A 24,429-nucleotide genomic window follows, 5' to 3' on the forward strand; every position below is an offset into this window, starting at 1 on the left:
CAAATTAATAACGACATTGAATGAGTTAGACAATGAACACTAATTTTCGCTTTTAAGTTTGGCTTTGTAAAAGATTTTGATTTGATTTCCAGTGATTAGTTTCAAAATTAATCTATTTGTTACATTTTTTGAGTCCATTCAAATATCAGGTTTCTTTAATGAATCGATAAGAGCTTTACTTTTTATTGATCTGAAAGGCATATCTAAGACACAAAGGAAAATCTTTAAATGTACTTAAGATATTTAAATATTTTAAAATGGTTTTTAGATTGCAACAAGGTTTTTGGAAAGGAAAATTACTAAAAAAAAAGGCTTAAAATTTGGGAAACTAAAAAGATATTTTCTGAAGATTTTGATAATAATATTACTAATTAGAGGTCGATTTCCGCAAAGTGCCCCCAATATTGGCAAAAGTTTGGATTTGAAAATTATATGCGTATCTAACATACAAAAGAAAATCTATTGATGTATTTTAAAAATTTAAATAATGTGATGTTGATTGTAGATTACAACAAGTTTTTTTTAAAGGAAATTCAGGAAAATACGAAAAAAGACAAGTTTACATGTTTCGAAATTGAAAATTTCAAAAAAATACTAAAAATCGTTCAAATTGAAAATGTATTTTTTTGGGAAATATGATAGTATTAACATTATTTTGAGCTCGATTTCCGCAGAGTGCGCCTGCTATTAGCAAAAGTATGGATATGAAAATAAAATGCATATCTAAGACCTAACAAAAAATATTAAGCGATATTTTAGAAATTTTAATCATTAAAAAAATTCGGAAAAAATACTGAAAATATGAAAAATTGAAAAAATATTTTTTGCGTAACATGATATTAATAATACTATTTTGAGCTCGATTTTTGTAGAGTGCCCCTACTATTGGCAAAGTGTGGATGGCTGCCATCCGGTCAAGGCCCGTGTTTTTGGTTTATGACTGCACTCATGTGACGACGTGGCCTGTTTGTCCGTTTGACCATTTTCCCCAAAACATGCGCTTGTTTGCCTTTCTAGAATCGCGACACGCGACGTTTTCCCTCGATGTTTCGGCTCTTTTTCGCACTTATTTTCAATTTATAACCGTTTTTTATGGCCAGCACAACCGTTATGGACACACGCGGCCACGCCCACCCATTGGCACGTAACTGTAATTAGCATTTGGTGTTTCATAAAGGGGGGGTATTATGGGTATTATGTATACGTTGTGTGTTTGCTGGTTCGCTGATGGTGTGTAAAGCGCTTTATAGACTAGAGACCGCCCCGGAAGAGGATATTCTAGGAAGGAATTGAGATAATATAGATGGGTTACTTCCGGTTGGGAATTGCTGATGGGGGGGGGGTATTTGTGTTGCTCCGATTCAATTAATTTATAGCATGATGCCGAAGAAGGTCAGAAACTTGAGTAAACTGTACAATTTATACAAAAACCGATACCTAGCCAAGTGTGTGAAATTGAAATCCGCTCTGACATATTCCGTTTCCGGTTCGATTCAACTGCATTTGCGGGCCCGCCGCTGGAACCGCTTCATGCGGAGCGACCACTCGTCCTTCCACTCGAGGACCACCGAGCTGGGTCCGATGGCCAAGTAGCCGGGCGCCGCCTCCGAGTCGCGTCCGAGGATGAGATACGATCTGGGGGAGAGAAGAAGGTGGGATAGTTGGGTTTTAACACATGGATATACCCAGAAAATTTGAGAACAAAATATGAAAATTGGTATAAAACTATTTTGAAAAATCGAAGTCCCATTTACCGCCCAAAAATTTCTGTGTTTTGGCTCTCATAATGCAAGTAATAGTCAAAATGAGGAATGTGATACCTCGTCGAGCTCGATGCTTAATTTTCAATCCATTGGTATTCAACCTTGAAAGTTTTTAACTTTTCACATTTTTTGCAAAAAAAGACGATGCACCCCCCTACAAAAAATGAAAAATTTTGTCAAAAAATAAATGTTCCTTAAAGTTATAGGGATCGTTAGCAAATGTAGCAAGTTTTCCAAAACAGTCGGTCTTTTTGCTGTACGCCTTGAATTGGCTAATCTACGAGCGAAAAACCACTAAAAAAAGCGTATTTTTGACCAAAATCTGAATCGCCAAAATAGATGACCTACCCCCTTACAAAAAGTGAAAAATTTTGTAAAAAAATAAATGTTCCTTAAAGTGATAGGGATCGTTAGCAAATGTAGCAAGCTTTCCAAAACAGTCGATCTTTTTGCTGTACGCCTTGATTTGGCGAAACTACGAGAGAAAAACCACTAAAAAAAGCGTATTTTTGACCAAAATCTGAATCGCCAAAATAAATGACGCCCCCCTTACAAAAAATGAAAAAATTTGTCAAAAAATAAATTTTCCTAAAAGTAATGGGGATTGTTAGCAAATATAGCAAGCTTTCCAAAACAGTAGGTCTTTTTGCTGTACGCCCTGATTTGGCGAAACTACGAGCGAAAAACCACAAAAAAAAGCGTATTTTTGACCAAAATCTGAATCGCCAAAATAGATAACCTACCCCCTTATATAAAATGAAAAAATCGGTAAAAAAATAAATGTTCCTCAAATTAATAGGGATCGTTTGCAAATGTAGCAAGTTTTCCAAAACAGTCGGTCTTTTTGCTGTACGCCTTGATTTGGCGAAACTACGAGCGAAAAAGCACTAAAAAAAAAAACGTATTTTTGACAAAAATCGGAATCCCATTTTCCGCTCAAAGTAAACATTGTTTTGGCTGTCAGAATGTAAATAACTGTCAGAATGAGACATGTCTTACATTGTCATAATTACGTTAACATGTATAGTTATACCTTTCTAATCCGTGTTTTACGACTAGGTAGAATAAAGTTATCCCTTTCTAATCCATGTTATCCGACTAAATATAATATAGTTATCCCTCTCTAATTCATTTTATCCCACCCGTTAGTGTAAAGCTGTCTCACTCTTTTTTAAAGAAGGAGTTCAGAGAGATTTGAAAGCAAGATCATGTCTGTACTTGCTTAAAAGTGGTGCTCTACTGGTTGCCTTTCTATACCAAATGTCTTAAAATATAATAATGTTACTGATTGTTACGGAAAGTTAATAACAAAAAATACTAATTATCTGTATGTAGTAATAAATCCCCTAGTTAATCAATTATCATGGTCAACTCACTTGTTTAGCTTTATTTTGGGACACTGGCACTCGATGCTCTTGCGCGGCACCAGCAGCATCATATTGCCTCTGCCCAGCAAGGAACTGGTCGTGCCCGACATGGGATTCCGCTTGAAGATCGTCTGGATGTTGATCTCGTACTTGTAGATCTCGTTCTGCCGCTCTATGGAGAACTTTTCCGTGCTGATGTCCTGGGAGGCGCGATCGTGGCCAATAACCTTGGCCAAAATGGCTGTGGGTAAAGTAGAGAGGTAGGAAAAAATGTTTTTAATGTGATATATCTTTATTGATAGTATCAAATAGGTAAAAATCAAGACTATAGAAAATTCAATTAAAAATATATTCTTATAATCTTTATTATTTCATTTACTTCATTGGTGTATCTTTTTATGTAATATATTTTGCTTTAACAAAAACATATCTTAAAAATATAATAGTAGTTTGAAGAACTTACCATAATCTTCCATGCAAAACTTGTTGAGGTTGAGCTTCTTGGGACTCGCCTTGCACTTGCCGCAGTCTGTGGAAGAAGAATGTATATTTTCCTGCGAACCCAATGGAGTTTTCTCTCAGTGTACTTACACTTCTTCATCTCCTCGACCTGCGAACCACCGCCGTCCTTGTAATCACCTGTGCCACTTCCTCCGCCGCCAGCACTCTCGGCCTGAATCATATTCGCATTGGTGGGCACTTCTGTTAATTGTAATGGGAAAACGGGAAAGGTAAAAAAAAAAACGGCGGGATTAGAAACCATGGCACCCGAGGATCTCTCCCTGGAACTGAACTCACTGATGCAGGGTGCCACGTGGGACCGGGTCTGCTGGTAGCCCCTGGCACATCGGTTGCAGGTCAGTCCGGTGACGCCCTCCTTGCAGGGACACTGGCCACTTAGGTGATTGCACGTCTTGCCCGTCGAACCCACTGGATGGCAGTCGCAACCTGTGAATAGAGGGGGTATATGTCATCCTCATTAGAGCGACTCTCCATCCATCCATCCATCTATTCCACGCAGCTGTCCATGTGTCTATCTGTCTGTCTGCCTGTCTGTCTGGCAGACAGCTTATGGGACCACTGATTGATGACAGCTTATTATCAATAAACAAGGGGAAAAAGAAAATACCCTGGCAGGTCGGACACTTCTCTATACGGTTCATTGACAGGAATAGGGACAGGCAATACCCATTACATGATATACACAAGTATCTTCTCTTATTTAATTTTAGTTTTAGAAATTCTGATATATAATCTTAGAAAAGATAATTTAGTTTAAATTATTAAATCACCCACTGTCACTAAAAATTGGAATACCCCTGGATACTTAATTTAACCACCAAATCTTGTTCTTCAACATTCAATCAGCAGAAGACGAGAGAAAGCAAAACTTACGCTTGCAGACTTTGCGATGATTTGGCGGCTTAGTGGCATCCCGGTAATATCCCTCGCGGCAGTAGTGACAGTATCTTCCGGTAGTATCGTGCTGGCAGTTGTAGCACACACCTCCCGAAACCCGGCCAGATAGCTTGTATAACTCCAGGTTGAATCGGCAGCGACGGGCGTGTCCATTGCACTGGCACACTGAAAGAGAAGGGGAAAAAACCTTGGTTATAAAGAGGAATTATCAATAAGATATAATACAATCTAAGACCCCAGAACCCGCATTTTTGACTACCTTTGAAAAAGTGTAATGTTGAAGCCCAAATTTAGTTTAGTGACAACAAATGGCCATGGCAAACAGTTTGCTCCCTTAGTCCCCGATAGTTTCACCAAATTACCGTCATTGGCTAACGAGGTTAACCCGCTCCCATTTTGTTATTATCAAGGATATCAGCATTGGGTCCAAAGAGAGCTAATCATATAATGGCAGTCCCTGCCGTTAGCCTCGTTTTTCCATGTTAGACGGATAGGTTTTGTGGGGTGGACGGGTATGGAATAAGATGGTATGGGTTCCGCAAATTTCATAAATAATTAATAATGATGGGAAACTGTTACGTGCTCTATTTTTCGGACAGGTGTGGGGGCAGCTGAGTTACTCCCTTTATCCCCTGTCTTGCTTATGATTGATTATTGTTGTTGTTATGGGTGCTGTTGTTGTATCCTTGATTGATGAAAAAAAAGAGAAGAAAACCCAAGAACATTGGGGGAGGGGATGTGATGTTGGGGCTGGGCTTACTGCTAACTTTCATTTATATATTTTTTATCGTATTTTTTTTTCGCTGCTCTTTATCGATTTTCCAGACTGACCGCCCACTTGGACGACGTAAATGTTCATTTAATTAGTCGGAAAATATCATAAAATAATTTTAGCAACTAATTGGCAGCACTTGACTTCAATTTATGGTGTTCGTGGGACCACTGAGGTTGCTCCTCCGTTCCACGAAGTTTCCTTTGACCCCATACCCCACTCGCTTTTATTTTGGTAAAAAGGCATTAAGGGTGATTTATACACAAACGCAGACACACACGTGTCCTCTTTGTATAAGTCATACAGTTGCGGTCAAAACAGAAGATAAGGTCAAGTCAGCTTTGGTAAGGAGTTAACTCATTACCAATAATGAAGAATTAGTTATTTGGTAAGGAGTTAACTCATTACCAATAATGAGGAATCAGGTACAAGCTGGTTACTTTTCACTTTTTAATTAAAATTTGCTTATATTGCAAGACAAACGACAACCACCCAAGAAATCTTAAAGTTAAAGTGATATTCTCTTGCCCTCATCTGTATTTACTGGGATTGTCCGCCGTTGCCCACGCATGAGCGCCTGTCGAGGGGGATTTTGGCATCGGGCATCGGGCATCAGGCATGGGAATCTGGGATGGGTAGTTGGTGATTGCCTTTGGTGACTGGTGCGACTATTGTGATTGCTGTTGCCTCATATTTTTCATATCTTATGTCTGCATCATCGACGAGCGACAAGAGTGGAGGGCAGCAGGCATAAGGATGAACACTGAAGGCTGACAACAAAGGAGCTGAATCTCAGGAGGTGGGCGTGGCAGGAAGACAACGCGGATGGCCGTTCGCTTATTTGGCAAATAATAACAACAGAAGCAACAATGGATTCAGACCCAAACCCATACCAAAGAACCAGACAGACCGAATGAATCTCGAGCCGGAGCGATGATGCCCGGAATACTTATCGAAGGACCTTATCCAGGCAGCAGGCACACGACATGTGCTCTGCGCTTCGAGCTTCCTTGCCTTAACCCATAATGTCATTTTGTCATCATCGCCACTGCTACAGCACAATTTTAAATGGATTTTATTTTTGCCCATCTTTTCGACTTCTTTGGGAGGGGGGTTTCAAGGCATCGTAGTGGGTCAAAGGGGTTTCGAACAGAAGGGTACCAGGAATTTTATGCACGGCTTGACTAAAGGAATTGCCTTAAAACAACAAATTTCATATATAGTATTAACTATGAGTCACTGGAAATAAGCCTATAATCTATTCTATTTATCAATTTATCTAGTCAACCTACTAACTAACTACTAACCTACTAGATCCTTAAGTAGTCTAAAAGAATATTTGACTGGATGACTGGATGAAACAACGATTGTCATAATAAATATTAACTTTAAGTTACTAAACCAGAATAATTTATTAAGTTACAATTTTCGGTTAGAATCATCTATCATAAAAAAAGTATTGTTATTTTAAATAATTTATTTATAATATTTACTAATATTTTTTTGAAGTGAATTGAAGACTACCTTCTTCCAAAACTTAATAAGAGCATTTCCAGTTTGCTTTCTTTCTTAACTTCCGAATTCCCCACCGACACTCAGGAGTATTATTTCCATTTTCTTCTCCCGCGTCAATATGAATCTTATTAAGAGGTTTATTTCCTCCCCGTCTACCCATATCGCTTTTAATGATAACGATGATAATAATAATACGATATTGTCCGCCAGTTGAAGTCCTCTCAGTCCAACCCCCCCCCCCCCCCCCCCCCCCCAACCAAATGGCCTTCGGGGAGGCGTCCTATTGTCGTATCATTGCCATTGACACGCATTGTAATTGAGTTGATATTGCGGAACGAAAACGAGACGGCGATGAAAAGCGGACCGCGAAAATTCCACAGACCCCGCATAAATTCCATTGGCAGACAATTAGAGGAACCACAGAAAAGAACAAACGTCGAACCCCTACCCCCAAAAAAAGAAGAAAAAAAAAAAGAAACAAAAATATTTCGAAGCTCCCGCCGATTAGCCAAAGTAGCACATAAATTTTCGTTGGCCTCTGGGATTGGAAAATCGTTGAAAAACCTCAGTGAGTGTGGGGATTTACTCAAGCATGGCCAACGATGCAGCCGATCGGCTTAATTGGGTAACAATAAAACGCATTTTTACGCGAATTTCCTTCACAGTTCATTTGCTGCGGCCCCATTACGCGTTCTGTATTCTTTTCTTTCGATTTTTTTCACCCAGATTCTTTTTTCTTTTTTTTCCAGGGGGAAAACTTCAATTACTGGGCCAAGTGAAATTTGCACATCTTAGCCATCTTGGCCAGAGAGAATGCCGTTTTTTGATATACGGCCGAGTCGGGTCGAGGCAAAGACCCAGACCCATCGCTTGAAAGAAATTTGCAGGCGGTCGAGAAAAGAAAAGTTCATAATTTAGCTGCAATTTTAATTAAAAGCCAAAAGAGGGAGGGGGTCTAAGGAAATGCGACAGGGAAAACGAAAAGTGGTAAAACACATGCAAGCCAACAAAAGTGCGAAAACAGCAACGTGCTCACAGATAAAGGAAAATAAAGGAAAACATGTGAAAATCATTTTGCACCCAGAGTAGCCCAGAGGAAGGGGTAGATGGTATGGTATGGTATGGGATGGTATACGGTATGGTATGGTATGGTTTGGTACCATGGTATGATGAGGCCCGGCGCCGACAGATAAGCCCGGACCGGACTGGTACGTACCCCGTTCATAAGTCGACGAGTCTGAGAGTTATGTGCCCGTTTGTTGTAAAACGGCACAAAAATTATGGGCGAAAACCAAACAGGCCTCAATTGTGGGGGCAAGTACGTTGGAGGGAGAAAAAAAGGGGGACGATGCCAGACGATTCCGTTGCCTTACCATCTATAAACTGGCTACAAAATGTCTAAATTTTTTCCATACAAGAAAAAGAGAAAAGTGGGAGGTACTGCCAGCAGAAAGCAAAAAAAAAGAAAACAGAAGAGAAACAGAACAAAAAAAAAGAACTCGTTGAAGACTGGGGGGAAGTAATACGATATGATATGATCTTGAGTACTTGTATTCACATTGGAGCTCCAGAGAAGGCGCCAGACTGTATCTGTGTCTTCCGCAGAATGGAGGAATTCTCCAGGGGAACAATGTGGCCGAAAGTGAGCGAATGGAAATGTGCCATCCAAGCACGTTCCCATAAATCATAAAAAGAATATACAGAAATACCAAGTCGGATTCAGAAAGTGCAGATAGCGCAGATAGGGCGTCTTTACAGCGAATCGTAGTCATAAAACACATAATGAAGCTTAATAGTGAGAAAAACTGTTAAAAGCGCTCTAAGTCACTTGAAATTGCCACAAGTTCTCATCATTGTAAGCACAAATAAAGTTTAGCTTCCTCTTAAAATAATAAGTTTCATTTTAGGATGGATAAAAAAATTTTAAGCCATTAATGATATAGACTGCTTAAAATATTTTCGCTTTGATTTTAATCCATTGCTGGTTTTGAAAAATAAAATGAATGGAAAATAAAAATGGAAAGATAAATTTAAACAATTATAGTTTAAGGATTTTTAACATTGATTTTAAAGTGAAGGAAATATTCATTAAATTAAAAAAACCTTAAAGTAAATATATATGTGTAACATAATATATATATTTTCAAATAAAATCATGAATTGAATACATTTTGTATAAGTACGGGATATTAAATTCTGCTTGGATGTCTTTATTTTTGTTACTCAGTTTTTTATATCAGTGTAAAAATTATTCACATTGTAAAGTAGGGAAAATCATTACAACTCCCTCTAATGCTCTCAAATTTTCCAACTGCTTGACTTTTTACTCTGATTATATGTCTGCCATCTAATGGTTGGAGTTAACTCTCATAATTTTGATTATTTTTCATTTGGTCTGAATCAGCATATAAACCATGGAAATAAATTTGCCGTATCGTCAAGTTTTCCTTTCCCTACAAAATCCACCGAAAATTTGCTTTGCCTGCACAAAGAGTTGCTTGTTGGCATTGTCCTTGTTTCTCTTTTTTTTTTCAAGGACCTGACAAATTTTGTGACTTTCCTTCTTTATTTTTTCCCCCCAAAACAGCTTTGTGTAATTTTCTCGCCCGTTGACAAGAAAATGTTGCCCGTTTTCACTTTCATTTCGTGGGGCCCGCCTCACGTTCTGATTTTATTTTTATTATTATTTTTACGTTCTGGCTGTTTTATTTGGTTCGACGGCGATTTGTGTGTTTTGGAATTTTGGTGTGATTTGAATTTTCAATGGGATGGCTGCCAGAGCCAAATTCGCACAATGTAAAAATAGGGGGGAAAATCAAGTGAGGCATGACTGTTTTTTGTCCTCCTCATTTTCGTCGCTTGCCAATGACTTCGAAAATGCTGCCACGCATAATTTTATTTATTTTTCAATTTCTCCGCCCTGTAACTCCACCCAAGTTGGGTTGTGTCTATATGTCCTTAAGCACTCTGCTTGCTTTTCGGCTAAGTCTGTTATGATATCCCAGCGAACGTGTTGACACTTTTCCCCATCCCATCTCATCTCAACTCAGCTCACTCATCTCATTTGGTTTGCCAAAATATTTGCCGCTTGAATGGCAACTGATTTTTATATTTAGCCCCAGAGTGCATTTGCTCATAGTTGACGAAATGCAGCCACTATTTGGGGTGGTCTGCCTTATTTTTTTTCTTTTTATTCCACAATGCCAAAGGAATTTTTCGGAACATATTCTATGAAGATAGCTTATGCTTATGATGTCTAGAGCTTTATTGAATATTGTTTGAAATAAAGGGAGTTTGGCAAGGGAACAGCAATTTTTATTTGCATAAAAAATTATCAATATTACCATCTATTGGATAGAAAATTGTTTTACAAATATAATCTAAGGCTGTTAAATTTTTTTAATAACTTTTCATTATTAAAAAGAATTTTATCTTTTAAATGGGAATACAAAATAATTTTACAAATTAAATCTAAGCCCGTTACAAATTATTATTTGTTTATAAAATATAATTTTATCTTAAAAATCTACACATATTGTGTGAGATAAAACCCACTAAGGGAATTGGTTAAAATAATGTGAGTTTACCAAGGGAATAGTGATTATTTTGATAGAAAAATCACAGAAAATACCAGCTATTGGATGGGAAATTATTTTACATATTTAATATAAATTTTGTATAACACTGATAAAAAAACGAAGTAAATTTAAGAATTTCATGTTCAATTTAAATGTTTTATGCTACGGACTGCGGTTTTTACTTACTTTAAATATGAACATATTTAATTTAACAATTTTGGTTAATTTATAGATTTGTAAATTTGAATTTAATAAGAAATGATTGGTTTTGATGACGTAAAATATTTAACGTGAATATGTACTTTGGTTAAAATTTTATAAAATTTAGTCACGCAATTTATTATGTTTTGTATGGAACATTATGTTTATGTATTTAGTTCAAATATTTAATAGAAAATTGTGAACTTATTAGGCAGATATTCAATTTTCCTATTTAATTGCTCATCAGTGTAATTTTAATCTCAAAAATGTACCCATTTTATGTCAGATACAACCCACTCTTCACTTCACTTGCAATTAAATCTGAGCTTAATCTATGGCTTTAAGGAGTGTTAACTATGGACATATAGTTGGTAAAAAAACCAACGGATTTTCCCTCACTAATTTCCTTTCGAATGTACATAAGTGCAGACTTCAACGCCCTCTTTTATTCACTCCATCGGAAAAGAAAAGCAGGAAAGCAGAAAAGCGGGAAAGCGGGAAATCGGGAAAGCGGGAAAGCGATTCTCCCACCGAATGTGACTGGCGAAATTGGCTTTTGCCTGGAAAATTATTTATGGCCAAGTGAGTGGGCGGGGTGGCATTAAGGCTGCGTTGTTGCTGTTGCAATCGACACCCCCACAAAACTGGCAACCGATGGGTGACAACTGCCTCGATGATCATGCCTCCAATGATCATCAACGCGATGACGCCAACACGCAATTTGGCAAACAAATTACGCCAAAAATGTGCATTGGGAAACAGCAAATGGCAAAATTGCAGGCCCAAAATCGGAGCCAAGTCGAGCCACCCTCCCAAAAAAAAAAAAATAAAACCCAAGCCAAGCGAAAAATAAAAAAAATACCATGGGCGTTGATAATTGAATTGAAAACTTTTGCCTCGCACTCATTTCGATGGGTGGAAAGCCAAGGAAAACGCGCTAAGACGCCATAATTCGAGAGATTGTGCAACTTTAAGGTACCCCCAGCAGTTAGGAACTGCTAAAATGGTAAATGGTGGATGGTGAGGGAAAATTGAAATTGGGACGCGGCAGTGCCAAATGAACGGGGAAAATCATTTGAACGCAGCAAAACTCATCATAATTTCAGGGGGAAATGAGGAGTAGAGGGATCCCGACCATAATAATAAAAGGTATAAATCAGATTTAGACTTCTTCAACTCCTGGCAGGGTGCTTGGGCCATTTTAACGAAGCTGAGATACTTGATTGGCCAGTTCTCCAGAGAACTCAAGCTGCGCCGAGGTGTTAGGGAATGGTTCTTTATGAGTTTCTAGGTAATAATAGTAAAATGTATTCTTAAGCCCACTTTTACAGCGCACCAAGTGGGGCAAATGCAGGAATTTTTAAGCCATATTTGGTAAAGCTACTTATATTTTTTTCACTTTATAACAGTTTTAGATGCTATTAAATTTTTATAAACTAAAAAGATTAAGAGATATTAAATAGATACAATACTTATTTTTATACCCGTTACTCGTAGAGTAAAAGGGTATACTAGATTCGTCGGAAAGTATGTAACAGGCAGAAGGAAGCGTTTCCGACCCCATAAAGTATATATATTCTTGATCAGGATCACTAGCCGAGTCGATCTAGCCATGTCCGTCTGTCCGTCTGTCCGTCTGTCCGTCTGTCCGTCTGTCCGTCTGTCCGTCTGTCCGTCTGTCCGTCTGTCCGTCTGTCCGTCTGTCCGTATGAACGCTGAGATCTCGGAAACTATGAGAGTTACAATACTGGGATTAGGCACGCAGATTCCTGAGATTCCTGCGCAGCGCAAGTTTGTTTCAGTAGAGTGCCACGCCCACTCTAACGCCCACAAACCGCCCAAAACTGTGGCTCCTACAGTTTTGATGCTAGATAGAAAATTTTAACTGAAATGTATTGTTCTCATCAATACCTATCGATTGACCCAAAAAAATGTTTGCCACGCCCACTCTAACGCCCATAAACCGCCCACAAACTTCAAAAAATCGTAAGTATGAACGCAGATATCTCGGAAACTATCAAAGATAGAGAATTGGGATTTCAGATTTAGATTCCGTAGCCTTGTACGCAGCGCAAGTTTATTACGCGAATATGCCACGCCCACCCTAACGCCCACAAATCGCGAAAAACTGTGGCGCCCACAGTTTTGATGCTAGACATACAAATTTAACTGAAATGTATTGGTCTCATCAATACCTATCGATTGACACAAAAAAAAGTTTGCCACGCCTACTTTAACGCCCACAAACCGCGAAAACCTGTGACGCCCACAATTTTTATGCTAGATAAAAAATTTTAACTGAAATGTATTGGTCTCGACAATACCTATCGATTGATCAAAAAAAAATTTTGCCACGCCCACTCTAACGCCTATAACGCTTAAATCTGTATAACGCCGGTAGGTGGCGCATTTTAATCTCGCTTTGCTGCTTGCATATCTCCATTTAGCTGAGTAACGGGTATCTGATAGTCGAGGTACTCGACTATAGCGTTCTTCCTTGTTTTAGATAGTAAAAAGCTTATATATTATAAATCAAATAGTTTTTAGGTCCCTAAATATTTTTAAAAAATATGAAATAATATATCACAATAATATTTCGATTCTTAGGAGTACGTTGGACCCTTTCTCTTTACGATCCATTACACTTGGGACCCGTACATTAGCCACGTCTTTCTGGCAATGTCACTTGGCTTTAACCCTCTGCTGCCTTTGGGACCTTGGTCTGTGGTATATGGTTTTGGTTTGGGTTTCGGTTTCAGTTTCGAGACGCAAGCATTTTTATAAGACATAAATTCTGCGATTTAGCTAAATGCGCTTCATGGACTTGGCCGGGTAATTTGTGGCCTGCCAGGGTCGTCGGTTGTACGAGTATGTGTATGCAAAGGAAAATAGGAGGAGGAAAACTGCAGCAGCATTAAATTACACTCTCATGCAGGCAAACACATCCACTTCCACCATCCACATCCACATTCACGTCCACATCCACATCCACGTCCACATCCACGTCCACATCCACTTCCAAGACATCCAGACAAACTCTAGGAGTGCGACAAGCTCATATTGCTTTATGTCTATGCCTGAATTCCTTCCTCCTTTTCCCCCGACGGTTAAGCGCTTTTAATGGGACATTTTGTAAGTAAATTGCATTAATTTCACAACTTGGCTGTGCACACATTTTGTTCAAAAAAGTAAAAAAAAAAAAAAAAAATAAAACAAAAAAAGAAAAGCAGCCAAATCGAACATTGCCGTTGTCAATGTGCCATTGATGATGGAACGATTTATGAGCTCCGTCGAAGCCTCGATTACGATTGTGCCAAAACCGGTCCCGAATTCGATTTCGATATCGCTGAGCACCCAGTCGCAGACTCTCTAGCTCAAATCAAAATGCAATTAAAAGCAGAGGATCGATCTGACGCAGCGGGAAAATTGCAATAGCTTTGGCTATTGCCCCTCTCGATGACTGCGAACAACTGTCAAACGAGTTGGCCGGGTTATCCGGTTAGAATGGCCAGCCAACTAAGCCAACTCAGCCACTTCGATATTCAAATTCACCATTCAAATTCAGAACGATGCTCTTTTAGTGCCCCCTTAGATTTAGATTGCTGCACACGAAGTTTAACGATTTTGTCCTGTGGTAAATGCCACATAAACCATTTAGTTATTTTATATTTTCGAATTTTGTCTTACGAAATGGCTTTCGTATTATTAGTTTTAATTAAATTATAGGCAAAATAAAATGGTCACTCTATTCCCTATGTTCATTTCATTACCTCTTGAATATTTTTTTGTTGCTTTAAAATGTCTTATGGCCTTTTGAATCATCAACTTTTGTTCTAATCCCGAAAAATATTTTACAAAATTGTGTAAGCTTGAAAAATTACTATGTCATGTCTAAGAAACCTTTAAGAAACAGCCCCTCCTTTGATATATAATGCCAATTTTCTTGATAAAAATCGCTTTCAAAACAAACTTAAAGACAAAACCCCTTGAAAGCGTTATCTACCTCAATTTGTGTGTGGCAAATGAAGAGTCTCAAAAACCCATAAGTCGTGGAGCCTTTTGCCGGAGATAATATTCCCCATTCAACGTTTTGCACCTAATTGAAGAGCTTACAACTTAAATTGCCACTCGATGAACTCTGTTGTGGCTTTCCTTTTGGAAAACTCTCTCCACCGCCCCCTGATGATCTACATTTTTCCAACCCCCCGACTGGGTTTTCTAATCTTCATACTGGGACGCAGGACACAAAGCTCCTTTATTTTCCTCTTTATTTTCATGCTCGTTGTTTTATGTGCACATATGCAGGCGGTAAATATGCACGAGAATTTGTATTTGTATACCCATCACTTGATATGAGAAAGGGTATATATAGGAGTTTAGCAGCTTCTGACACGTTTATTAAAAAAAAAGAAGGTAAAAGTCTAAGATATAATAACAATATTTAAATAAAGAATTTTACAGAAAGGTTTTTAAGGTGTTTTTTATAAATTGGTTGCGATTTAAGGTCAGTCAGAAAAAGGGGATCTCAAAGTGAGGTCACTCTAAATAAAATAAATAATTAAAAATAAATGTTTTTGAGGTATTTTCTATAATTTTGATTAAATCAAAAGGTATCTCAAAGATTTGTTACTCAAAATAAAATTAATAACTATAAAAAAATGTTTTTAAGGTATTATTGGATGTGTTCCATAAGAGTTTATTGCGATTTAGATCAGTCAGAAAAACGTATCCCAAAGTCAGATCACTCTAAATACAATAAATAATTATAAAGAAATGTTTTCAGGGTATTTCTAGAGGTATTCCATAAGAGAACATTACGATTTGGGTCATTGAGTAAAAGGTATCTCAAAGTCAGATCACTCTATCACATATCTCTGTGTAGTTTCCGAATGATTTTGCGTATTGCGAGTACAGCAAACGGAAAAATGCAAAGTCAAACTGCTTAAAATGCAAAACTAAAAGCTCTCGATGGCCGTGTGTGTGGTGTGTGGGCTAAGCGGCAAACAAAAGCCGTTGGAAAACATAGAAAACCCTTTTGCGAAACAAAGTGCAACTGCAGCGGAGCCAGAGGTCGGAAAAGCAAGCATCTGCATCTGCATCTGCGTATTGACAAAGCAGAAAAACTGTGCAAAATAAGCGGCATCCACGTAAGCTTTTCCCCAGAACGCACCCATATATCCCTAAGCCTTTTTCCATGGCGACGGGTGGAGTCGAGAGGGCTTTAAATTGTCACACCGCTGTTTTAACCCAGAAACATAAATACTGAAAGTGCTTAACGCTGGGAGGTTCGGGTTTCTTGGCTGAAACAGAATTTCAAAATAATTAGAAGATATTCTCCAAGAGATATACAATTCTAAGGATTAAAATAGATATTGCTTTAGGGTCATAACTATTTAACCTTTAAACACACAGATTCCAAAAAAGGTTTTACGAAGTAGGGTGCATATAAATTTTAAAAAGAGTACCTATGAACATATAGTTAATCGAAGATATAATTATTTTTTGCCACAACATTAAATATTATAAATGTAGTATGTTAAAGTCTGCACCACATTTTTACCTCTCCATTTGTGTGATTTGTACATAGTAATTGTGTGTTCAAAAATAATTAGTAAATGTTAATTTTCATTTTTTTTTATGATATAATTTTATTATTCAAAACCAAAGCAATTTGCAATATATACAAAAATATTCTTCATCCTTAAAGACAGTATACAGCGTTATAAAAAATATTTCAAAGCAGGTGTGAATAATTAGTGATAGTTGTTTTCCAAGTTTTGATCACTGTCAAAATAATATTTTTTTTGTAAAAATATCTTAAGTATTAAAAATTATACGATATTTTTTTGATCAGATATTGACATGTGATTTTAAAAATTTTTGGCGGATGGAGACTTTGTGGACCGGAATTATCAACCCAAAAGGATTGAAATTTGCAATGAATTATACAACATTATATAAAAACTTTATAAGCATGTGTAAAAGTTCGGCATAAAAAATCGTTGTTTTGGAAACCAATGTTTTTACTCATTGGTTATTGTAAAAATGTTGAATATTTGTAAAAATGATTAAATATTAAAAAAGTATTGTTGAGTATTGAAAGTTATGGCTTGGTCATATTTGAAACTTTTTTGAGGGTAGGACAGAGTGAGCCTGAATTATAAAATCATGCTTGTAATTATCGTTTGTATTAGTAGATTATTATTGAAGAGTAATTGAGGTATCCAAAAGAGCATGTGGCAAAGGATCGATTTGCTAATCGATGGCACAGGATTATACGTCAAATTCCTCATCGGACGCGAAAAGTGATATTTCATCAAGGTCCCTTTCGTCTTCTTCCTCCTCCTCCTCCACCTGCTCCTCGGCCGCCACCTCCAGCTCCTCCTCCGCCTGCTCCTCCGCCGCTACCTCCAGCTCCTCCTCCACCTGCTCCTGCTCCACCACCTCCTCGGCTCCCACCTCCAGCTCCTCCTCCCACACCCACTGCTCCTCAATCTCCTCGTTGACTAAGGATGCTTCCGGCTCCTCCGGAATCGACAGGTTGTTGAAGTTTTGTAAGATGTAGAAACCTTGAATATTGGGTGGGGTAGGCCTTGGATTGCTGTTACTCTGCATACAGCGGTCAACACTTAGTGCAACCAATGGTGCAGCAATCGGCTTGGACTGCCCGAGGTCCATCAACGGGATTTCTTCCACAGGGGCTTCGCCACCGCCCACAGTGGGGACTAGGACCATGACCTTTATGTTTGCCTGTTGCAAAAAAAAAAAATAAATAATAAATTATTTTAAAATCCAGCGAGGTGCTTACTGCTTTTCCGCCATCGTTCGACTCGGTCGTCTTGTTGGGTGGCGGTGATTTTGATCCTTGATCGTCCGCCGCCACCTGTGCTTCCTTGGCCGCCTGCTGAGCCTTATCCCAAGACGAGGGGCGTCCTCTTTTGGGCTTGACTAGCGGCTGCTTTAAAAGCGGAAGGGGTTCTAGTGCAGCCTTTGTTTCCTCGATTTCTGAAGAACTGGAGGACGGAAATTTAACCGATTTGTCCCTGGGTGAGGACATCAAGAGTTTCTGGACAACTTTGGTCACGGAGACTGGCGGATTTCTACACGCCGGTCCTAGTTTGACAAATTGAGTGGGGGTATTCATTTTCCTAAGCCTCGGATCGATATGCCAACCGGGATTGTTGTTGCTCTGCATACAGCGGTCAACACTTAGTGCAACCAATGGTGCGGCAATCGGGGCTTCGCCACCGCTTACTGCTTTTCCGCCATCGTTCGACTTGGTCCTCTTGTTGGGTGGCGGTGATTTTGATCCTAGATCGTGCGCCGCCACCTGTGCTTCCTTGGCCGCCTGCTGAGCCTTATCCCAAGACGAGGGGCGTCCTCTTTTGGGCTTGACCATCGGGGCTTCGCCACCGCTTACTGCTTTTCCGCCATCGTTCGACTTGGTCCTCTTGTTGGGTGGCGGTGATTTTGATCCTTGATCCTTTTTTGCTTCCGTGGCCGCCTGCTGAGCCTTATCCCAAGACGAGGGGCGTCCTCTTTTGGGCTTGATCACCGGCTTCTTTAAAAGCGGAAGGGCTTCTAGTGCTACCTTTGTTTCCTCGATTTCTGAAGAACTGGAGGACGGAAATTTAACCGATTTGTCCCTGGGTGAGGACATCAAGAGTTTCTTGACATCCTTGGCCACGGAGACTGACGGCTTTCTACACGCCGGTCCTAGTTTGACAAATTGAGTGGGGGTATTCATTTTCCTAAGCCTCGGATCGATATGCCAACCGGACTCTGTGCCTTTAGATTTGGATCCCCATACATTGCGGGACTGAGTTATGGCTTGTGGGCTCCAGATCTTAGCTTTTTGGGAATTAGGAGGATTTCTGTATTGAGCACTAGCTGTAGAAACCTTCTTAATGACTTTTGCACTTGGCATAGTATATTTAGTGGCAGTGTAAGGAATAGATTCTTCTGCAGAATACGCAGAAATATTTATATGCTTTGTGATATCAGTGCTTCTTGCTTTCGAAGAGCAACTTGGCATATTAGCCAAGTACTTTACATTTCCTTCCTCCGCACTCTTGCTAGTAGGACGAGAAGTTAAAGTGGAAACAATTGACTCTTCTTTAGAATCCGAAGAAATCTTGCTATGCCAGCCCGGCAGAATTTCTACTTTTAGAATTGTTACCGTAGAATTAGCAATAGATTCTTTTGCAGAATTCGAAGAAACATTTATATGCTCTGTGAGGTGAGCGCTTCTTGCACTTGAGCAACTCGGGCGTAAATCCAATTCGGAACTGTAATCCTTCGGACTTATGATTGTAGCAGAAACATGAGGATTTCCATGCTGTTTGATTGCCGGATTTACAGTAGAACTTTGAGTACTCTTGCTGTGTTTAGGAGCTGTGCATTTTGCCAGAGTTTCAACTGGTTTAGCCTTGTCTTCCTTGCGACGCAATACCAACAACTCCTTCCTAATGGTCTGAAATTTTAATTATTATATATCTTCATTTTCTGCACACGCCGAGAAATTCTTACACTTCCTATCTGTAAAAAATATGGCCGTGAAAGCGATCTTTTGAAGTTCTTTTCAAGTTGTTTCTTTTCCGCTGCTGATATGTTACGGCTCTTTGTAAGTACTTGTTTCCAAGCGGCTCTGAAGGTTTGAAATGTTTTGGGTTTCATAACTTTTAATCACTTTTAATACAAAAGGACAGCTTTCAAATCGCGTGCACGTGCTTTTGATTTTTTTCAAGAGTGACCATCAGCCCGATAACTCGCTCGAAATATACTAGACAATCTTATGAACTGGGGAATACCCCAAGTATGAAAAAATACTATAAAGTATTTCGTGAGTTATCGATAACAGTGTGACTTTTTTCTATCAAATGCTAATACTAAATCGCAAAGGCTAACCGAGTATAGAGCACTGAAATATAATGTGGTTATTGTGAAAATCCAGCAAATGTTAATACTTGCTTTTAAAGTAAAAGTGTTCTATGGTATTAGTTTGATTTTTAGTTATGTTTTGGGGCCAATGTGACCGTACATAAAAGCACGGATAATACCGCATTCTTTGATGCACACTAATACAAACAAGGCAGGAAATATTGGGCATGGTTAAATGGGCATGCTTTTCTTAGAAGTAAACCAAATATAAAGCAAATTTAGTTCATGGAAAAGTTCCTAAAGAGTGTACCATAAGATATTATTGTCGGTGCTGTTACACTTGTGACGATATGTGTGCCAAGGCTAATTGAATTGATCCTTGCCGCGTTGGGGGAAATGGGAAATCCATTAGCCGAGGTCGCTATACATCATCTTCAAGGACCAGTGTGACCGTACATAAAAGCACGGATAATACCGCATTCTTTGATGCACACTAATACACACAAGGCAGGAAATATTGGGCATGGTTAAATGGGCATGCTTTTCTTAGAAGTAAACCAAATATAAAGCAAATTTAGTTCATGGAAAAGTTCCTAAAGAGTGTACCATAAGATATTATTGTCGGTGCTGTTACACTTGTGACGATATGTGTGCCAAGGCTAATTGAATTGATCCTTGCCGCGTTGGGGGAAATGGGAAACCCATTAGCCGAGGTCGCTATACATCATCTTCAAGGAACTTCAGCGGAATGGAGCAGGCTCACGTTTCCACGGGAGGATTTGGGTTGCGTTACGCATACGCCGCGTGTGACAACTTCGGCGCTCGTTCATCTTTATGCAGCCAGAATGCGGACAAACACGAAATGTATTTAACTTAATTTAGTTCGAGTTACTTAAAAAAGCTTTTAAAAGTAACAGCAAACAAGCCAAACAAAGTATGTGAATATATAAAAACACGACCGAGCGAAACCAAAACACACACAAACACGAAACAAAAACAAAACTTTCGGTTGGGCAGGGCACAAAAAAAAACAGAGAGGAAAAAAATTCCACAAAGTTATGGGAAAATCGGAGTGGAAAAGTGGGTAAAATCCTGGTTAGTAGTGGTAGAACGCGGACTGCTGAACGCTGAAACTCATTAATATGCACATATGCAGATTAAATGATTAACTGTATAATGCACAGGCAGCCCCGACCGCCGGTTGTAAAGTAGCGGCAGGATTTTAAGATTTTCCATTTTCCATTTGCCCGGGCCAAAATCACAATATATATGTATATTTGTGGAATATCCGGCAGTCCTAATGAGGGACGAAAAACTATGCATGGCATCAGGTTGCCCAGAAGAGCAAAAAGGACAGGCACTTACTACACTGCTAAAAAATATTAAATGTATACCTAAAATGTCTTGCTGTTTACAGTACATTTTTATTAACATGTATGTAAATATTAGAAAAATATATTAAATTATACTTATCCATTTTTCAGACAAAAGAGATGTGTCTAACAGCCAAAGGCTGATGGAAAAGCTTCAAGAAGACCAACGCATATTTGTATTTGCCGAGCTAAAACTATCAGCTAATGAAAACCCGCCAGAAAACCCCAACCCAACTCTGTTTTCCGACCCACTCCATCTGAATCTTGGATATTTGCTTGCCAAACGGAAATACATCAAAATAAATTCAAAGGGAAGGTAGTGGTAGCAAAAAACGCTTCGCAAAGCAAACGTCAAAAAGGAAAAATGCAAATATGAGCATTTACAATGAAAAGGATGCGTATTTCGGGCGGATGTGGATGTGAATGTTAGAGTGGATGTGGACGTGGATGTGGATGTGGATGCGGATGTTACATTTGTGATGAGTTGCGGATATGAGAACACCAGTGGCCATTGGCAAATATGCCTAAACAAATATTTGGCACACTTTCCCGACCATCCTCTTACCATATTTCCCCCTAAAAAGCGCCACATACAACCCTCTTCAACTCGAAAAGACCGAAAAAAGGGTTGAAAAGCGGCAGCGAAAATTTCTACCTGATGTCAAAAGTAATTAAATGAAATGCCAGCAGCAGAAGCAAAGAACAACAACGGGCAAAAGATAACCACACTCAAAGAATTTGAGAAAAGCTTAGAATAAACATACATATACTGTATAAGTATGATTAAAAACTCAACAAATTTGTATAAAACATATATTATAAAGTCTAAAAATGTAGAAATCTTAACTGAATACTTAATAGTTCCTATTGAAATCTATTAAGAACTTCCTGACATTTTCTTTCAGTGCTTTGGTATATACACTCGTACAGCTTGGATTTACTGGAAAATGGCAGGGAAAAAGCTGAACTAAGCTTGCGAGATGAGAAGAAGCTGCGTTCTTAGAAAATGCAGACTCTTCTGGGCAACTTCGTCTTTCCAAAGGTACTATCATCCATTTAATATTTTGACAGGGAATGGGAAAAATGGTCAAGCTGTCAGGGCCAGCATAAATATTTTATGTTATGGTATAATTTTGCATTAGGATAATTGACCCTCGTGTACTAAAGACTTTCTAAAGACTTTTACTCTTCAGGAAAGAGAAACTTGAAAAGGCAGTTTCAGCAAAAATTGGCTTCAGTCAAAGTTGATAAGTTAGAAATGGCTATTTCTTATGTTTATAAAATGATTGGTTAAACCCTTTATGCCAAATCATCTTGAAATTATTGTGTGCGACACATGTGCTATGTTAATAAATATCAACTGATTTCGGTTATACGTACTTTATAGTTTTTGCAGCACCCCATGGGAAAGTCTCCTGGTGATCTGGCAAATTAGAGAGCTCCCTTTTTGCCGTCAAACCCTATTGGATGCTCATTACTACGGGGAGTTCGAGTCATTAAATTACCTGGCAAAGATGCTGACGAGGAACGGAACCGGTGGAACTGGAAGATACCATACCAACCCAATGTGGGTGGGGCACAAATTGAAGAAAAGCCAGGCAAAAGGGCAAAAAGTAGTGGAAACTTTCGCCAAACTTGCGCTCTGTGCGAAGCCGGTGAAAAGTCAAAAGGGGAAAAGTGGCAAAAGATGATGTAAAAATGTAATGAGAAAAATTTGTAAACGAAAAAGCAAAGAAGTGAGCTTGAGAAAAGTAGGGAGTGAGTAGGGGTTTCTTGGGATGGGCCCAAGAACAATCAGCGTCAAAGGTTGACGAAGGGTACGAAGGTTGAGCAGAACTTCCGGCAAATAGTGTGACAATGGGCGTGTGGTGGTGGAAAGGGGGGCATTCACATCGCTGCCAACATCACCATTTTCCGCCAAGAATTTTCCATTTTCCCCTCGCTTTGAGGTGATGACTTTAAGTGTGCTCCATTCCCCCACCACCATCTATCTATCTATCCGTATCTCTCCGCTGTTTGCCGTAAGTAGCTGTGTAATAAAATTACTTTTTAAGTGCGCCGCGTACCTGTGAAGAGGGTTTCCTCTTTTTTTTAATTTTTTTTTGGAGGGAAGGAAGGAAAATACCCAGACGTCGCTGTGCTTCATCTGTTCGCAAACTGAATTTTTCCAGGCGACGGCGGGAAATGAAGGAAAACGACCACTTCAATGTCAAAGTCTAAGTCGGAAGTCATTTGAATTATTTAACGAAAGGCGAGGGGGTGGCCAAAAACCAGGTCAGGGGGTTCGGGGAATAAATAACAAATCGTATGAGCAATGTGGCAAAATTTTGGGTGGGAAAGGCGGCCGGAAAAGTGCAATATGCTCTTGCGCCTCCATAAAATATGTTGCAAATTATGAAATATTTGAAAGTTTTTAGCCCAGCAATGTGGCAGCCCAAGAGGCGCCATTTGGCCAAAAACGCAGACGGTCCTGGGTTCGGCACCCCCATTCGTATACCCATTCCTATTCCCCAATAACCATCCTCCAGATGTGCTATGTAGCCAGGATACGGGTCTGCAGACCAAGTCTGGCGGCGCCGTTATGGGCATTTAAGTTTTCATAAGTTGTGCAAATAAATTTTAATCGAAAAATGTGCCAAAGCAATAACCAGGAGGCGACCAAAGGAAGCCGGTAAAAGATGCGACAACTTGCAGGCCCAACAGCTGCAGTGGAAACTTAAAGGGTGGCGGCGGCGAAAGCGAAGAAAGTCTAGTGAAATGGCAATCAATGATAAAAGTTTCACAGGGGGAGATTTAAGTCGGATCTTGGTAATTTATGGAACCCAACGAGGTATACCGGTGGCAAACCTGAGCAGCATAAGTTTATATTTATTACATTCTACATTTAATAATGAACCAAATGTTTGCTGTTTCAAATTGTACCTTGAGGTGAAGTCCTTTAAACATAATGTAAATGTATAAATATTAATAATAATATAATATATGAATAGGTTTTGATATTAATATTATTAATAGTACTCATGGAGTACATAGGATGTAAATAACATGTTCAACATTATTACAATATGAAAATATTTTTGTGTTATCAAGTTTCATATGTAATATCATATATATTTTATTAATGATCATATATTTACTATTACTTATCATATATAATATCATATATATATTATTATATATCATAGTGACATAACAGTGAGTACAAAAGTTCTTTTAGGTACAATTCCCATTCCCTGCCATTGTGTATTTTTAATACAATAGTTTATTGCCTCCCCAAAACGGAAATCTCCAGGCACTTCCATTAGCCACAACTGCATTTTCGCCCAGATAATTTGCGACTTGTAATCCCTGGGTCTGCCACCAGCCGGAATCTGGATAAATATTTACATATCCCACTGCCCCCACTGAGTTCACCTTTCGGTAATGACATTAGCTGCTGCAGGGCTGGCAATTTGATTAGCACCCTGGCAAAATCATTAGCAGGCCCAAGGAAAACACGCTCCCCCCGCTCAGTTTAGTACAGTTCGGTTCGGTTCGGTTCGGTTGAGTTAAGGACACAAT

At 39.0% G+C, this 24,429-nt stretch overlaps 2 protein-coding genes across 2 annotated transcripts in view; both read right to left on the bottom strand.

Annotated features, from left to right (window-relative positions):
* Positions 1 to 1,340: 1,340 nt before the first annotated feature.
* NetB (Netrin-B) overlaps positions 1,341 to 24,429 on the bottom strand; it is a 71,065-nt gene continuing 47,976 nt past the window's right edge. The window contains exons 3-8 of the mRNA XM_017069862.4: positions 4,526 to 4,714; positions 3,929 to 4,078; positions 3,722 to 3,832; positions 3,594 to 3,659; positions 3,140 to 3,371; positions 1,341 to 1,635 (exon numbers count right to left, since the gene is read on the bottom strand). Of these exons, the coding sequence (XP_016925351.2) occupies positions 1,494 to 1,635; positions 3,140 to 3,371; positions 3,594 to 3,659; positions 3,722 to 3,832; positions 3,929 to 4,078; positions 4,526 to 4,714 (890 nt within the window). The 3' untranslated portion in view covers positions 1,341 to 1,493. The remainder of the gene's footprint in view (positions 1,636 to 3,139; positions 3,372 to 3,593; positions 3,660 to 3,721; positions 3,833 to 3,928; positions 4,079 to 4,525; positions 4,715 to 24,429) is intronic.
* LOC136117279 (uncharacterized) lies at positions 16,238 to 19,437 on the bottom strand. The gene is made up of 3 exons (XM_065867600.2): positions 19,145 to 19,437; positions 17,424 to 19,088; positions 16,238 to 17,365 (listed from the first exon to the last, which is right to left on the bottom strand). Exons 1-3 carry the CDS (start codon positions 19,289 to 19,291, stop codon positions 16,889 to 16,891), a joined length of 2,289 nt encoding a protein of 762 aa, XP_065723672.2. The 5' UTR covers positions 19,292 to 19,437; the 3' UTR covers positions 16,238 to 16,888.

The sequence above is a fragment of the Drosophila suzukii genome, chromosome X (genome assembly GCF_043229965.1).
Source record: "Drosophila suzukii chromosome X, CBGP_Dsuzu_IsoJpt1.0, whole genome shotgun sequence".
NCBI classification, from domain to species: Eukaryota; Metazoa; Arthropoda; class Insecta; order Diptera; family Drosophilidae; genus Drosophila; species Drosophila suzukii.